Below are 15,697 nucleotides of genomic sequence, written 5' to 3'. Positions count from 1 at the left end.
GAATCAGCTCCCCACGCTCTCACTGTCCCCATTGCTGCAGGTGCTGGTGGCCTCCTCCCTCCCCAGTCACAATTAAATGCAATCTTATACCTGTGTGTCAGAGCTTGCTACTGCCAAGGCATAACTGAGCAAAGAAAGACCTTCTTGGGTCAGTGGTTTTGCCTGAAACATCTCCTTCAGGGTGACGCTGAGTGCACGGTTTCAGTTTCAGCCTCTTTTGGATTTTTTCCTGTGTTTTCCTTCGCAGGTATTCTTTAACAGTAAAAGGAGGTCCATTAAAAAGGATACTCTGTGTTCCCAGAGAGGTTTTTGGCAACTCCTAAGGATGCTGGCTGATTTTCCTGCCTTTTTTTCCCCTTTATGCATGTTTTTTGAGGCAGAAACCACTCTCTGCCTTTGATGCTGCAGAGCTGAGGGTCCTCAGCCTCCCCCTTGGGGCTGACCTCCACTGCCAGGGAAGCAGAGGTGGGGCTGAGCTGGGTGATGTGCAGGCTGTGATGAGCTCACCTGGATCCATGAGCCCTTAGGAACGGTGGTCAATGCCATGCAGCCCATCCCCAAACCATGTCCAGACTGCATCTACCCCGTGGTGGATCTCTGTTTTGGCTGAATCTGTCACTGTTCTCCCTTCAGTGCTAAAAGAATGGAAGGAAAATGGGTGAGATCCAGGGCAAACTTCCCATATGGGAAACTAGTGGGGAACTGCTGGCAAAACACATCAGGGCCATTGGGGAGCTGACATTTGGGACTGGGACACGCTGTGGGCGTCCCGTAGTGCTGACACTTCCCGTTCCATGCATCCTTCTCATCAGCAGGAGGTGCTGGTTACTGGGGACCATGTGAAGCCCAGGTCAGAGGCTTTTGCTGAAAACCCAGCAATCAGCAGGAGGGGCAAGATGCAGGACACTTGGCTGAGCCCTTGATGCCTCTAAATCCTGGTGCTCAGCCCCTCCAAGGCCTTCAGCCTGCCAGCCTGGTGGCTTCCCTGCTCTCTGCGGGCCCTCAGCATGATGCTCCGCAGTGAAACGATGCTCTGCAGTGACAGGTGGGTGCTTCCCTCTTGCTTTTGAAGGAAAGAGATGTCAGCTGTGCTAATAGGTTGTGGTGAGCAGGCTTGGTCCCTCAGGGCACCCTGGCCCAGCACCAAGTGGTTGCTGCTTCATTCTGGGGCCCCATGGGAGCTGAGCTGGGGCAGTTCTGGGCAGGCAGAACTGTGAGTGTGTTGGGAAGTGCCCATGGGACTGGGTGCTCCTGTGGCTGTAAAAAGGTTTGGCTCACTGCCTCGGTGGTTATGTGTCTGCAGCCTGCCAAAATCCCAATTTAGGCCTGGGGATTCTTATTTAATTCCATTTCATTATCTGAGACAGAGATGGTGGTTAATGGCTTTGATATGTGGAAAACTTTGACAGGTTTTTCTTATCTGCTTTCTGGTTGTGCCTGTAACATTATCAAAATCTTGCATAAACTAACGAGACAAGTTTACCTTTGTGCACTAGCTAAAAAGTCCTCAGTGGAGTCTGGAGCACATGTGGCAGAGGTTTTAATTTCACCTTCTTGATCTCTGTGGGCCCCTAACAGGCTTCTGTGAGATTAAATAACCCCTGTGTCTTTAGATTTGCAAAAATCTTGCCTACCAGAAACCTCCTTTGGCTGCTTGCAGTGGCTTTTAGTTTGGCAGCCATCTCTGGTGACCAGCTGATGAAACCTGATCTTGCCATAAATCAAAACTCCTTCGCATTCAAATGCAACAATTAACTCTGGGTGTGTAGGTGCAATTAGATGACAAATTATGCCTCAAGATTCACTTGCTTGTTTAGATAGGGAAGCTGTGTTTGCTCAGCCGGGGATGTTTGGCTATGTCTTTCAATCTACCCCAGGGGACACAGAGTGATAAACTCCGGGAGTTGCATCCTGCTCCAGCTGCACAATTCAGACCCTTTGGCCTCAGCTCCTTGCCCCAGAGACTCAAGTTTTGTCTGCTTGCTTGCACCAAGTGTCAATGCTGTTCTCAAATAACCCAGCTGAGCCCTCCTTTCTCCACGATGTTTGCGCAAAATTTATTCTTGCTATGCTCAAGCCTTGCAGAGGAGGATTTGAGTCCCTCTGAAGGGATGCCGCGGTAGCCTTCAGACCTGCAGCTCCCATGCCTATGTAGAAACCTTCTTAGAAATCGTGGGTACCTCTTCTGGCCAATTTGGTCTGTTGGAGACAGCAGGGCTGGTGCTAAATAAATGTGACACAAGCTGAAGCCCAGCAGCTAATCGGCTGCTGGATGTTGCTCCTGGCGATGCTGGTGCCAAGGGAAGTCTCATTCACAGGCAGTCCCTGAGCACGCCTGGATGTGGGTTGGTGAGCTCTGCGGTGGGGAAGAGCCTTGTTAATTAAAGCAAACCACGTTGCTGTGCTTGAACCGGAGTTTGCCTTGCTGAGATGCAGTGGTTGCTGGAGCCAAGATGCGATCTTAGATGCATTGTTCTTTCCACGTAGAAGAGTATTTGGGAGCTGGGTGGTACAGAAGGGAGGAGTAAACTTGAGCACAGGGATGCTGCCTGCAGAGAGGCAGAGCTGAGCTGTGCTGTTAGCGAGGTTCAGCTGTGGCTTTTAGCTCAAAATCCAAACAAAATCATAAAACAGACAATGGGGCAAAACCAAGGACAAAGACGTATGGAAAACAAGCCTGCTGATGTCACTAGTGCTAATAGGTGCATATTTACACACCACACTTAAAAGGGAGCCTTTAACTGCTGATTAACTGTTCTTACAGGATTTCTTTATGAAACACCCGACAAATATTTTTTTATGCCCTTGGAACAAAGCGAGCTGATAGCATTTATATCCTTTTCCTCTCCAATGGCGATTAGCACTGATTAAAGATACCATAATTCCTATGAACTCTGAGCTTTACGCGGGGAGAGCAATGGCTGTTGATGTGGGAAAGCAATCGGCACTTTGGATAACTGGATTAAAAAGTAATGACTTCTAAAACAGCCGAGAAAAGGCTGGTTTGCTCCAGCTGACATTGCTTTGGCAGGAAAAGGGCTGCCCCAGCACCAAATTAATACAGCTCTAGGGATGGGGGAAAACTCCCGGCTGTTAAAAACTGAAAGAATTATTGGGGAAGGGGAATTTATTTGTTTTGTTTATGGCCTTTTTAAAAGGCAAACTGTGTAGGACGTTTTGAGTTTGTTCTCGTCCATTATTTTTTTTTTTCTTGAGTCTGCACAAGAGGGCATTATACAAACCTGCAGCTGCACCTTGCTTGTGGGCAAAAGAGCTCTGGCTGGCTTGCCAAATAGGATTAATGTCAAGCCAGCAGAGAAGGGCCTGTATGCTGGAGGACACATGCCAGAGGCTTTATTTGGTTTGTTAGTGGTTATTTTTTGGGGTGGCTTCTGAGCTGAGCTGGTTCCCAGCCCTCATATGCAGCCCTGCAGTTCTGCTGCATGAGAAGGGTCCTTGAGGACTCGTCCCTTGTTCCTGCACCACCCCAAAGCACTGTGCTGGTTGTAGGCTGAGACCAGGCACTGATGTTGGCAACCTTTTGCTTTGCAGTAAACCAGCCCAAATCCTGAGCGTGCGTCTCTCCTGGACAGGAGCTTGGACACTGCAGAGGCCTCCAAGGGGCTGTGGTTTAACAAAGATGTGTTTAATTCCCTTCTTATTTGCTAAGTCCTCGCATCCTTGTTGCTCTCAACAGCTGTGCCTGGGAAACCCTTCTGGCTCCGGAGCTGACCTTTCCCAACAAAGCTGCCTTTGTCAGGCAGCCCTCTGGGCTGCAGGCTTTTTTATTTTCCCTTCTTTACTTTATTACTCTTTTTTTAATGTCACCACCACCCAGAAACACAAGGACCCATTATATGAACCGTGCCTGGACTTTGCTTGTTTGCAAGAGGGAGATTAGGAACAAATGGGCAGTGGTGGGCTGTATCCTGGAAAGCGGAGGCCAAAGGTTTGAGTAAGAGGAAGCTTGGCAGTGGAAAGGCGGCCCTGATCCAGCCGGCACTGAGCCTGTGCTCTCCGCATGCCGGGGTGAGGAAGCCTTGCTTTCACATGGGGTGCCCTGCCTGGGCTTTGGGGTGGAAGCAAGAGGGTTTTTGTATGGGGTGCACCTGTTTTGGGGAGGGTTTCCAGGTCCTCTTTCTCTTTTCCCTGGTGCATCCCAGCAGAGGGCAGCAGGAGGTGCCCTGGGCACCCATTGCTCTCCCATGGGTGCTGCTTCAGAGCACCTGTGCCTGGTGCTGGGGTGAGCTGAGCCCCATCCCCTTCAGGTCCCCAGCCTTGGGGCACCTCCGAATAGTTTCGAGCTCTGCTGGGCTTTGCAGAGGCAGTTTGGGGCTGTAAGAGGGTGCTGGAGGGAGCTGAGACACCATGAAGCTCTCTTTGGATCCTGCCTGGTCTCTGGATGTCTCCACCTGATCTTTTCTTTAACTGCATGCTTTCTCAGTGCTCATCTTTTCCTGTATTTCCAGTGTCAGCGCTGCATCTTCCCTGTTCTAGCCATGCACCCATTGGGATTTTGTGTGCTGCAGACTTGCTGGGAGCAACAAAGGCCAAGCAGGGCTCTGATGGCTTCACATGAACCTGACCCAACGTGCTCATTCAGTGCTGGTCAACCCCAAACCATCCCTGATAAGTGCCCAGAAACCAAAATACAAATTATGGCACCCGGTATTCAGGCGGAGGCTGCTTTACCGAGCCAGGGTGATGCCTGTTGACAACAGGAAGGGTGGCTGTCTGCCCCTGACGTCCATGTGAGCTGTTTCCTGGCTCGTACCGAAATGGCGCTGCAGCGGCTGTAGGCTGGGCAGAGGCTGAGTAGGAGGGGGAGGACTTGGAGCTTGTGTTTAAGAGGAGATGGGTGCTGGCACAGGCAGTGCCATGACTAATGCCAGCACCCGTGCCAGCCTTTGCCACGTCTCTGTGCCGAGAGCTCACCTTTCCCGGTGGTGTTTCTGCACATCAGCCGCATGCGATGCACTGGGAACTTTTTTTGTTGTTGTTGTTGATTTATTTGCAAGCCTTGGGCAGAGTCATGCACAGAGAGAGGATGTCTCTGTGCTGGCTTTTTGGTGGCTCACGCAGATCCTGAATTGGCTCCTGGATGCTTGGTGCTCTGCAGCAAAGTGGTAGCAATCCTCCTGGAGGGGACATCTGCCGTCCCTTGCCACACGGACCTGCTGGTGTCAGTCTGTTGCAATACTGCTGCATTGCTGTGCTATTCTGTGTGTTGTTATTCTGGATTTTTCATCTGTCATCCTCTTTTCAACAAGCAGGATTGGGCACTTGTTCTCTTTTTTGTTGTTGTTTGTTTTGTTTTCTCCAAGTGAAAAAACAGCCTCGTGCTTTCTATGTGAAGTCAGAAACTGTGGCTTTAAGCAAAGCATCTAGAATTGCAAAATAATCCACCCTGCCACCAGTCCAGCAGGGATACACTCCCAATTAACACCACATTTTATCCCTTTTCACCTGGGCAATGTGTTGGAGAGAGCTGGGGCTGGCCCCTTGCAGGTGCCTCTTTGCAACCCACTGAAGAATTCTGTTTGAGATATTGCCTCTGGGTCTCTCTTTCTTCAAGCACCTGGTCCCTCCCCTGCCTCTACAACAGCCTGGCAACTTGTGTTTCAGGGGTGTAAAATGATTCACAGACAGCTGCTGGAGACCTTCCTTGCATAGACGGAAGGGCCTCTGATGCATATAAACATAAAAGGTTTCTGAGCTGTCACAACACGTGAAAATAGCTGGGTTTTTGCTCCCTGCCAGAAAAAAGTCGGAAATCTTGAAAATTCTGTGGTAATTACCTACCAGTGGAAGAGATACTTGACTTAAGGATGAGAAACAGCCTGCGTAATCTTCTTAGTGCAAAGAAATTGCTTATGGGTATACTCAGGAAATAACTGCATCCACTTCCACCACCACCACTCCCCCCACCCCTGATCTTTAATTACAGCAAATGGCACTGCAGGAATGGCATGCTGAGGTGCCTTAGCGTAACAGTTTTGCCTGGCAATAAATATCTCATATATATATTTTTAAAAACAAGAAGCACAGATATAGCTGGCTTTTTACCATGGTGTTGGATCTGTATGGCTGCAAGGAAACGCAGGCAGTAGCGTAGGTGTTCAGGTTGGAGGTATGTGGAGATGCTGTTCCAGAAATTGAAACTCTTGTTTCTCAGTAGGGCCTGGGAAAACAAGCATGTCACCTTGTGACTGTGTCCTCGGGTATGTACCACAGCCCAGTATTAGGCACTGTAGGTATATCCAGTTTCAAATGTGCAGGGATAATACCAGCCCTTTCTGCATCTGCTGAAATAAGGTTGTTTCCCACAAAATGGCTATTTTTGCAAAGGGGTGTTGAAAACCTCGTGTTCTGTGGTAACAGGCCCATCAAAAATGGGGATGAAGAGCTGTGAGTGTTGAGAGGAAAAATCAAAATAAATACCCATTCTTTGTTTTACAGCATTTCTGTTCCCATCCATGGGAGCAGGCAGGAGGACCTCAGGGTTTCCCATCCTGGTGAAGGTGAGGTCACGGTGCTTGCAGGATGCATTAAATGCAACCTCTCTGCCCCATTAAATGCAACAGGGACCATTGGGAAGTCGGGCATGCGAGGGGCTTGTGCAGTGCAGGATGCTGGTGCTCAGCATGGGATGGTGCTGGCACCAGTGGATGAATTCATCCCTGGCTTATCAGAGCCCTCCCCTGCCTACGAACAGGGGAAGGGTCTCAACAGGCAGCACCCCCCTTCCCGCTGTCCCCAGCCCTGTGTGGGGCCATCCTGCTTGTGTTTTCTAGCCGTGCCCTTGCTGACTTTTGTGGTGACGCAAAGCTGCTGCTTCAGAATCCTCTGATTCATCCCCATGGAGGGCTCACACCCAGGCCGGGCTTCTTCTCCCTGTTGTTGATCACACTGCCGGGGCTGGGCCCCTTGGTGGGTGCTGGGCCCCCCTGTCCTCCCACCATGGGAAGGGGTGTGGGGTCTGCCAGAGCAGCCGTGGGCCCTTTCTCAGCATAAAGGTGGATGGGGTCAAAAAAGCAATGAGGGATGCCCAGGGACAGCCCCGGTGTGTTCAGTTTCCAGGGGTGCATCTGTAGGAGACTGGGATGTGGCTTTTGGGGATGCCAACCTGCTTCCATGGGCACTGGGTGCTTCCCCAGCCCCATGCTGAGCTCTGGGTCACTGCGGTTTTGCTTCCTAGCTCTGCCACCAATCTGTGTGACCCCAGCTAAGAGCTCTTCCACCTCCTCTGCTCCTGCTTGTCAGCTGCCTCTTCTTTTGAGAACTTTGGGGTGGCAGAGGAAGACAAGGGGCTGCTGCTACCCAGGCTCCTCCGGTGCCATCGCCTGGATTGCAAAATGGCTTTGGCATGCTCAGACAGCTGGCACTGACCTACAGGTGACCTGTCTTACCACATTTGAGCTGTATCTGGTATTTGGGAGCACGCAGGAAAGCATCACCTTGGGCATCGGTGCTCGGGGGAAACCTCATTGCTGCAGCACGAGGAGGGGCAGTGCTGGTGGAGCTCTGCACGGGATTTAGGGAGCTGGCAGGAGGGACGGCCAGGACTGTGCCAGCTCAGTGCACCCATGTTGCAGTGAGCCCAGGATAGCCTGGGTGAGATGCTTTGGCAGAAGGTGGTGGCAGAACTGGAAGAGCAGGGCCACAGCAGAAGGTCAGGGTGAAGGTGTGGGTTTGGCACCTGGGATCGGTGCCACCGGCGAGGGGGCTGGGGAGCGTTGCGGGTCAGTTTTTGAGGGCACCTGTGGAACCTTGTGGGAGAACTGGTATGGCAGAAAGCCGTGCCTGAGTCAAACCGGCGAAGGAGGATTGCTCTGGGCTCCTCCCAGCTCGCACCCTCCTCGGGAGATGGGCTTCACAATGCCCTGCGCCTGGGCACCCCCTGCTCTCTCCCCACTCCAGCACCGGTGACTGTTCCTCCTTCTCTCTCAGGATTAAGGACTTTATCACCTTCCAAGCTGCCTTCTTCTCCCCTTTATCCACAGCAAGATAAGCGTAACCAAACCGGACCTCGGGACGTGCTTTCAGTGTCTGTGTGTCCAAGTCGGCTGCACTGACAGTTCCCCCTTCGGGTCCTGCCCAGGACTGGCTTTCTTCAGCAGGATCAGTGGGACTAATTTTAAGGTGTCACCTCTCCTGGCAACCTCTGCTTCAGCTCCAGTCCTTGGGAGATGCCCTCAAGGGAAAGCAGCCCTTGATGCCTGCTTCCCCTGTGGCAAATGTGGCCCTAGCCATCCGCTGCTGCAGGATTTTGGGTTCAGCTGCCTGCTCTTTCCCTGGATCATTGAGATGGCTTTGCGTCCAGTTAAATCCATTTTTGCTCCTAAAAATTTGATACCTGAGTGAGATTGCACCCATGATGTGTTTTAAGTTTCCTTTATTCACAATAAATAACACACTATATTACAAAGAACTCACACAAAATCAAAAAAAAAAAAAATAAATTGCATTCTTTCTGCAGCTGTGAATAAACAGGACCCACCAGCACCAGTTAATGCATGAAAGAGCATCTATGAGCAGAGTGGGTGGGGAGAAAAAGGGGGATTTTGCTGCACCCACCTGCCCAAAGTGGTCATTCTTCTTTGCTGGTGTCTAAGTGGTGTTTCCATCCCTTGGGCCACCAAAGGCAGGGCTGAAATCCTGCGTGGGCCAAATGTGTGGTCTTAGGCATCTCTGAATTGTGCAAATATCACACCTAGAAGGGCATGGATGCAGCCGACTGGGTGTGAAAGCACAACGGAGGGCTGCCCTGGGCTGAGACTCCTTCGCTGGGCTTAGCTGGCTGCAGTTAGGGTAGGAGAGCTTCTAGCACTCGTGCTCATGTAGAGAGATTATATACACACACTGCAATGTTCTCTTCTTTCTTAGTCATGGATGGCCTTTGAGTTAGAAGACTTTTGCTTAAGAGTCTACTGTAGCTGGATGTGTTCATTCCTGGTTTTGGTGCATACACCACGTGTGGGGTGTCCTCCCCTCCTTCTGCTTGTTTTCCCCATCTGCTCCTACGGTGGGGTCAGCTCCATGGACTTCTTCCTCTCCTCCCTCTGCTCTTCCCATTCCTCCTCTGACTCGTAGGTGCCCTTGACGATGGCAACCCTGTCTGACATGTTCATGCAGTAGGGGACGAGGATGTAGAAGTACAGCAGAGCAGCCAAGCAAGCCCCAAGGATGGGCCCAACCCAGAACACCTAGAAAGCAACAGGGGAGAGGGTGAGAGGAGGTCTCAGAGGCTGGTGCCCCAGCTGCAGCCATCACACCAGCACCCCCCTGCTGCCCCACGTCTCCCAGCCCCCAGAGAGATGCGAATACCCCTTCCACTAGATTTCGTGGGTTGAAGTCCCCTCCACCTTTGCTTGGTGAAGAGGCCAAGCTCTGTGAGCGCAGAGCTCTGATGTGCTGGAGGGCTGGGGATGAGCTTGCAGATGGTGCTGGGTGAGCAGAAAGCCTAGCCTGGGCTTTTCTGTGTGCTTTATTGACCTCAGGTGATGCCCTAGCTCAATGCTCTCCATCCTTTTCTCCTTGCACCTCATGGGGCTAATCTGATCCCTCCTCCCTGTGTTTTGGGGGAACAACCTCCCTCCTGTTGACTTTGCAGGTCCAGGATGGGCTCTGAAACTCCCAGCGCCGTATTCCCATGGGAATTACTGCCTGTTCCCCCTTGTCGCCTGTGTCTGGCCCCGGTGTCTCCCCAGCCAGCCCGTCCCAGCACGTAGCTGATGCTCACCCAGTGTGCGGAGCTGAACCTCCTCACAATGACTGCGGGCCCAAAGGACCTGGCTGGGTTCATGGAGCAGCCGGTGAAGTAGATCTGTTGGTGAGGAAAGGAGACGGGGTTAGCGGGTGTCATGTTGCTTAGGAAACACGAGCAGCTTTGCAGAACTGGGGCCTGGAATGGCTGAAGTGGCCCTTGATGCCGTTTCTCTCACAGGGAGGCAGGGAGCCACGCATCGCGGACAAACCCCTGTTGCTTCTAAGGTAGGTCCCTCTGGGACCGACTGTGTGAGACCATTCTGGGGAGCCCCATCCCGGTGGCAGTGCCTGCCCTGTCCTCCTGCCTGGACACTCACCCCCACCAAGTGGCCGACAGCGACAGAGAGGCCGATGGACAGCGCTGGGGAGCCCACGTTGCCGTTCCTGCGGTTGTCTGTGGACGCGAAGATGCACGCAGCCAGCTGGAAGGTGAGGATGATCTCCACCACAAGGGCCTGGCCTGGGGTTGTGTTGTTGTTGAGCTGTGAACCACCAAGAATGGCAATAATTAACCGTCCACAGGGCTTGGCAGCGTTGGGAGGGCTTTTTCTGGTGGATTTGGGATGGCAGAGCCATGCGTGTGAAGCCCCAGCAGGTCTGCCCATGCCCAGATTGCAGGGCACGGAGCTTCCTGCTGCTCAGGCTCCCTGCTCCTTTCTCTGCAAGGGAAGAAATTCTTTCTCTCTGTTTAATTCCCCAAAGTCTTCCCCCTAACCCTTCTCTTCCCCCCCCCAAGCCCCTTCTTTCCTTTGACAGTCCACATCTCTCCTCGTTTGCCTCTCGCTGCAGCACTCAGAGCTTTTCCACCTGCACACTTTGTCCTTTTTTACCTGCACTACTCTCCCCCTTGCTCACTGCAAGCCAATTTATCCTGGCTCTTCCCCCCTCTGCTTTGTGGAGCACCTCCCCAGGAGGCTGGGGAGCAGCCGCTGCAGAGGGGCAGGGGAGGAAGGGTACAGGCTGGGGGGGACAACGGGGCACGTCGTGGGGGTAAACTGGGCTGTTTCTGTCCCAGGGCCTCCCCAGCCTCTGGGGACTGTGTCAGGTGGACTCAACCTCAACAGGCATGGGAAGGACGAAGTGACCTAAGCTGTGGTGGCTTTTTTTTTTTTTCTTTTCACCTCAAGGTGACTGGTTTGGGACACGTAGCATGTGGCAGTAAGGCACCTTGCAGCACCTCATCCCAGTGATCAAACCCTCTGCAATGTGCCTGTGCTGCTCCGAGGGGTCCGGACCTGGGCTCAGGTGAAGCAGTAGTTCCACTGCTCCCATTTCAGCTGCTTTCCCAGCGCTGCCCCGAGGGTTTGAGACGTGCTCCCTGGCCTTGCTGCTCTTGGAGGGTCCCGCTGTCTCCCCTCCTCCTCCAAGAGCAGCCCCTTCCCCTCACAGCCCCTCTGTGCCCTCCCAGCCATTTCTCCTTTTTCACCTTCTCCTGCTCCTCTCCCCACCCTCTCTCCATCCACAGCCATTTCCCAGCTCCCCAGTGGGCTTCTGCTGCCCCTGCCCATACTGGTTTGACTGGGCTCTGCTCTCTGCCCTCCCCCTCTGTCTCCCGGTGCAGCTCCTATCCTGACACTAATCTCCAGGTGGAGAGGCTGCAGTCAAGAACATCTCAATGGTGCTGGTGACTCACTGGGGCCCTTAGGATAAAGGAAGCACTTATTAAAGGAGAAAAACCCACGCCGTTCATTACCCCACACAATAAACCTGTCATGTCAATACTCTGCTGGCTACATCGACGTTTGCTCCTATCTTGCTCCCGTCCCTCCGTGCATGCGGGACACCGTGCCAACACCAGCCATCCGTACGGATTTGGCCCTCCGGGTTGGTGCTCGTGCCAGCTGCTCGCTTACAAGGGAAGCAAAGCCTGCATGGGAGGTGATCATCACGGCGGATCACCTCCAGCTGGGGAGACTTACCGAATTGATGGCCAGGTTGCCGCGGGTGTTGGCTGGTGTCACGCCGTAGAGGATGCCAGCGCCGGCGATGGCCCCAGTCAGCTGGGCGATCACGTAGAAGAGCGTCCGGAGGAAGGAGATCTGGTTCCCGACGAAGAAGGCGATGGTCACCGCGGGGTTGATGTGGGCGCCGCTGATGTGGCCGAACGCCTGCACCAGTGTGCCGATGGCCAGGCCGAAGGCCAGCGAGATCTGCAGGATGCTGGGGAGGGCAGACGGCCACTTCAGGGCTGAGCCGAGGCCGATGAAGACGAAGATGAGCGTGGAGATGAACTCGACAAAGACGGATCGAGCAAAGGCCAAGGTTAATATTTCCCTCTTCATAGTGGGAGTGGGTAGAGGGCGGCCAGCAAGGAAGGAAGTTTAGGTTTCCTCTGTCTCCAGGCTCTTCTGTCTGCACCGAGTTGTAGGGCCATACCTATCTATATATGCAACAGCAGCAGGGAGCTGTGTTACAAGGCGGGGGGTGGAGCCAAGGAGTTAGCCAGGCCTCCCAAATTATCATGTGAAACTGGAAAAGTTTCCATCTGAAAATAACTTCGGAGCCTCTTGGTGAACCAGTGACTCAGATATTGGTGGCATTTCTTTCTCCTACCCTCCGCAAACAAAGAGCCCCTATAGGGTGTCTCTGTGGTCGTTAGATAACGCGATTGCATAACGGCGCCGTGCTCCCTCCTCGGTGTTTCCCTTTTACTACCTCCCTCCCACCAGGTGCTGGGTGTTTTGTTAGCAGAGGTGTTCTTGTTATTCCCGTCCTCCATTTGCTTGCGGAGTGGAGGGCACTGGAGCTTTGCTTGGAAAGTCTCATTGCTGGTGTCAGGCTGGAGGAGCTCTCCTGGGGCAGGGCTCCGAACTTTGACAGGCAATTTAGATGGGGTGTCAAAACGTTAAACAAAGTTAAGCACCTGGAGCTGCTCCCAGGCTATCAAGATAGCTCAACGGCAAAAAACGAGTGGCTTGAGATCTTCCTGGGAGCTGGGCAGGGCTCAGGGGGCACTTTGCCAAGTTTGGGTTTCCTTGCAGTGTGCAGGTGGAGGCTGAATGGGATGGGGTGGCCCTGATAAAGGGGAGCAATCCCTGGCGAGCCTGGCTCCAAACCCCTTTGCTGCCTTTCTGCTTTGCTGCTCCTTCTGGAGCTTGATAAGCATCGGGTGTGGGTTTCGCCGGTGTTTTGGGTGCTCCGTGCCCATCGCCAGGGAGGGTGCATCCTACCTCTGTCGTCTCTGTTCTTTTTGCTTTTCAAGCTCTTTCTCAATGAGGTCAAGGATTTTGCTCTTGGGAATGCCAGCACAAAGCCATAGACTTTGCATGGGCACAGGCCATGTTTGCATGTCTCCTTTCATGTTCCCATGGTGCTGGCCTCCATCCTAAATCTGTCTGGCTGAAAATCCTTGGCTGGCAGCGAGCGGAGGTGGGAGGCTCTCAGTGCTCTGTGGCAGGGAACTGTTGGGCACTGAGGTTTTGGGGTGGAAAAGGCTCTGGTGACACTTAACAATGAATTCTTGATCCCTTTGCAGTTTTGTGCCAGGATTTATATTTGTTTCAAATGGGTTTGGGTGCCAGCTCTGTTCTCCTTGCTGGACTCCAGCTCGGCTGGTTGTATATCGCCTTTCTCAAGCAACTCCGTTCTCCGTGCCTAATGCAGTGAGCTCAGGCCAGGATTATCCACAGCTGCCGTGTGCTTCTGCAGAAACAGTCGTGATCCAATGCTCAGTGAGCAAATCTCTTTGTGTAGGAGAGTGGTAAAATCATTTAAAATCCTCTTTAAATTTAAACCAAAATTAAAAATTTAACAAGTGCTAAAAAATTGTATTCACTGCTGCCTTCTGCTGGGTGCAGTCAGACTTACACATTTCCTGTAGCATTTGGGGTCAAAAGCTAGGAGGGATTCCCCTTCAGAGCAAGAAGAGGGGCACTCCTTCCTCCAGAGCCAAAAGTACACGAGTCCTTTTCCTCCAGCTGTACCCAAAGCCCTGAGCTCAGCACACAGACCCAGAGAGTCTCAAGGGACCGAGGATTCATTACAGTGTAATTCCTGACGATCATTTTCTCCCGGTTCTGCTGGTCCTGGGGAGATTGCCGAGTTAAAAACCAGATCTGTTATCCTAGAAACACCTGGTCCGTTGGCGTGTTTTGGTGAAAGTTTTGCAAGCTGGTTTTTCAAGATACCCTGGCCAGATTCCAGCCGGAGTAATTGCTTGCCACTTCCCTTCAAACCTGCCTGTAGTTCCTTCTGGATTAGATGCGCCTTGCTCCCATCCTCCAAACCCTTTCGTAACGTGGCTTTTCTTCCAAGGTGACTGCATTTGCAGGCTCCTCCACCTCACGCCTGGCTTTAACATCAGTGGTGTTGAGCCGAAAGACGCTCTGCTGGGATCCCAGCTGCGGATAATAACCTAGCCGGGCTCTGTCCGGAGAGAAAGTCCTCCGGCCCAACTAGAGGATGTAATCAAATAATGCTGAAAATGATGGGGAAAAACTTCCATGGAGAAGCAGGTTGTTTTTCTAACTATAGGTCTTCCGAAACGTATTTTCCTATGATAATTTGCTAGACTTTCTTCTCTGGGGCATTCCTGCTTGGCTTCTCTGATGTCTAACTATGCTGAGCAGTGGGAAGGCTCCTTCTCCTCTCACCGGCTGCATGTCCTCCAAGGAGCTTGTGCGAGCTGGAAGTGCCTTTGATGTGTCAAATATAATTGAATTGGGCAAGAAGGCATTGCGCAGGGCCCTGCTGACAGACGGACACCTACGTGGTAAGGTCATGCATACCTTACTTCTCCCCTAGGCTTTTGGAGGAAAGGAGACCAGGAGGATTTGGCGCTGTGAGGAGCTTCAGCCATTCCCTCCTCCTCCTCCTCTTCCTCCACCTCCTTCTCCTCCTCCTCCTCTTCCTCTTCATTGCTGGTATCAGCGAGCAAACATTGCAACCCCAATCACCCCCTTCTACCACCCCATTGCACAGCTGCGTGGCTTGGTGGCACTTTGGGGACAGCTCGCTTGGAGGGGGACAGGGACCTGTGCCCCCCACTGGCTGAGGGTGTCTGGGCAGGAGGAAGGCAGCCAGAGCCTCATCCTCGCCTGGGGCCCTCCTGCAGCTTTGCCTCACCCACGGAGGCGTGTGTGTTATTAACTGGATACGTGTGCTGGTCCCTGTCGTCCCCAGTTTGCTGATTGCATTTTCTGAGCCCGCACAGCGCTGCTATTAATTTGTCATTTCCACTGCAGCCCAGATTTCTGATGAGTTCAACCCTGTGTCAGACTTCAAACCTGGTGGATTGGCTTGCAGGTGGATGAATTCAGATCACAAATGCTGCTGATATCCAGACTGGTCCAATTCTTGGTCTTGCCCTCTCACCTGGCTCTGTACCTTAACCAAAGACCTTAAAACTGGCACAAGACAGTAACCAGAGACAGCTCCTGCTGGAATTTGGAATTAGTTGGGGTTGGATGGCTGGAGAAGAAAGTTTGGTTTAGTTTGTTTAAAAAGAAAGGGTGTTTCTTGCTGGCTGAGCTTTGGGAGTTTTCAGCAAGAAAAAAAGTGATCTGGACTGGGAATTTAATGTAGAGCAAGAGCCGGCAAACTTTCCCTTCCTCATCCTGGTCCTGGGGCTGCTGCTTGCCGTGGTGGGGTTAGGGTAAAGCCTCGCCGCTCTCTAGTGCTCCGGGATGTCTCTGCACAGGTGTTTCAGATGGGGCTTTCAAGGATTTCTCTAATCTAACCCATGATCTGTTAGTGCTTGCTTTAAAGGCAAGGGATTATTCTGCTGGCCTGAGGCAGATGGTACTTCCACCCTCATCTACCCCAGAGCAATGAGGTTTTTGCTTCCCTCAGTAACCTGATCCAGCTCCTTGGAGCAAAAAGCCCATGAGGTCGACTAAGCAACCAGCCACCACAGCTGGCTGTGGGAACCTTTGCCGTGGAGGTGTCTCTGTGGCAACTTTTGGGTTGTTTTCCCATGTTGAGCTGCATT

The 15,697-nt window shown here is 52.5% G+C and overlaps 1 protein-coding gene across 1 annotated transcript; it reads right to left on the bottom strand.

Moving 5' to 3' along the window:
• Positions 1-8,348: 8,348 nt before the first annotated feature.
• Positions 8,349-12,540, bottom strand: AQP5 (aquaporin 5). Its single transcript, XM_005030608.6, has 4 exons — positions 11,688-12,540; positions 10,086-10,250; positions 9,743-9,826; positions 8,349-9,206 (listed from the first exon to the last, which is right to left on the bottom strand). Exons 1-4 carry the CDS (start codon positions 12,048-12,050, stop codon positions 9,021-9,023), a joined length of 798 nt encoding a protein of 265 aa, XP_005030665.1. The 5' UTR covers positions 12,051-12,540; the 3' UTR covers positions 8,349-9,020.
• Positions 12,541-15,697: the final 3,157 nt, after the last annotated feature.

This window comes from Anas platyrhynchos, chromosome 34 (assembly GCF_047663525.1).
Source record: "Anas platyrhynchos isolate ZD024472 breed Pekin duck chromosome 34, IASCAAS_PekinDuck_T2T, whole genome shotgun sequence".
NCBI lineage: Eukaryota > Metazoa > Chordata > Aves > Anseriformes > Anatidae > Anas > Anas platyrhynchos.
Note: the sequence above shows the minus strand (reverse complement) of the source record. Positions and strands in the feature narration are given on the sequence as shown.

Excerpts from the sequence above, each read along its gene's own strand:
- AQP5 (XM_005030608.6), bottom strand. The coding sequence starts at position 12,050 with ATGAAGAGGGAAATATTAACCTTGGCCTTTGCTCGATCCGTCTTTGTC. Across the intron at positions 10,251-11,687 it reads GCAACCTGGCCATCAATTCG|CTCAACAACAACACAACCCC; the intron begins GTAAGTCTCCCC and ends GGTGGTTCACAG. Across the intron at positions 9,207-9,742 it reads GGTTCAGCTCCGCACACTGG|GTGTTCTGGGTTGGGCCCAT; the intron begins GTGAGCATCAGC and ends GTTGCTTTCTAG.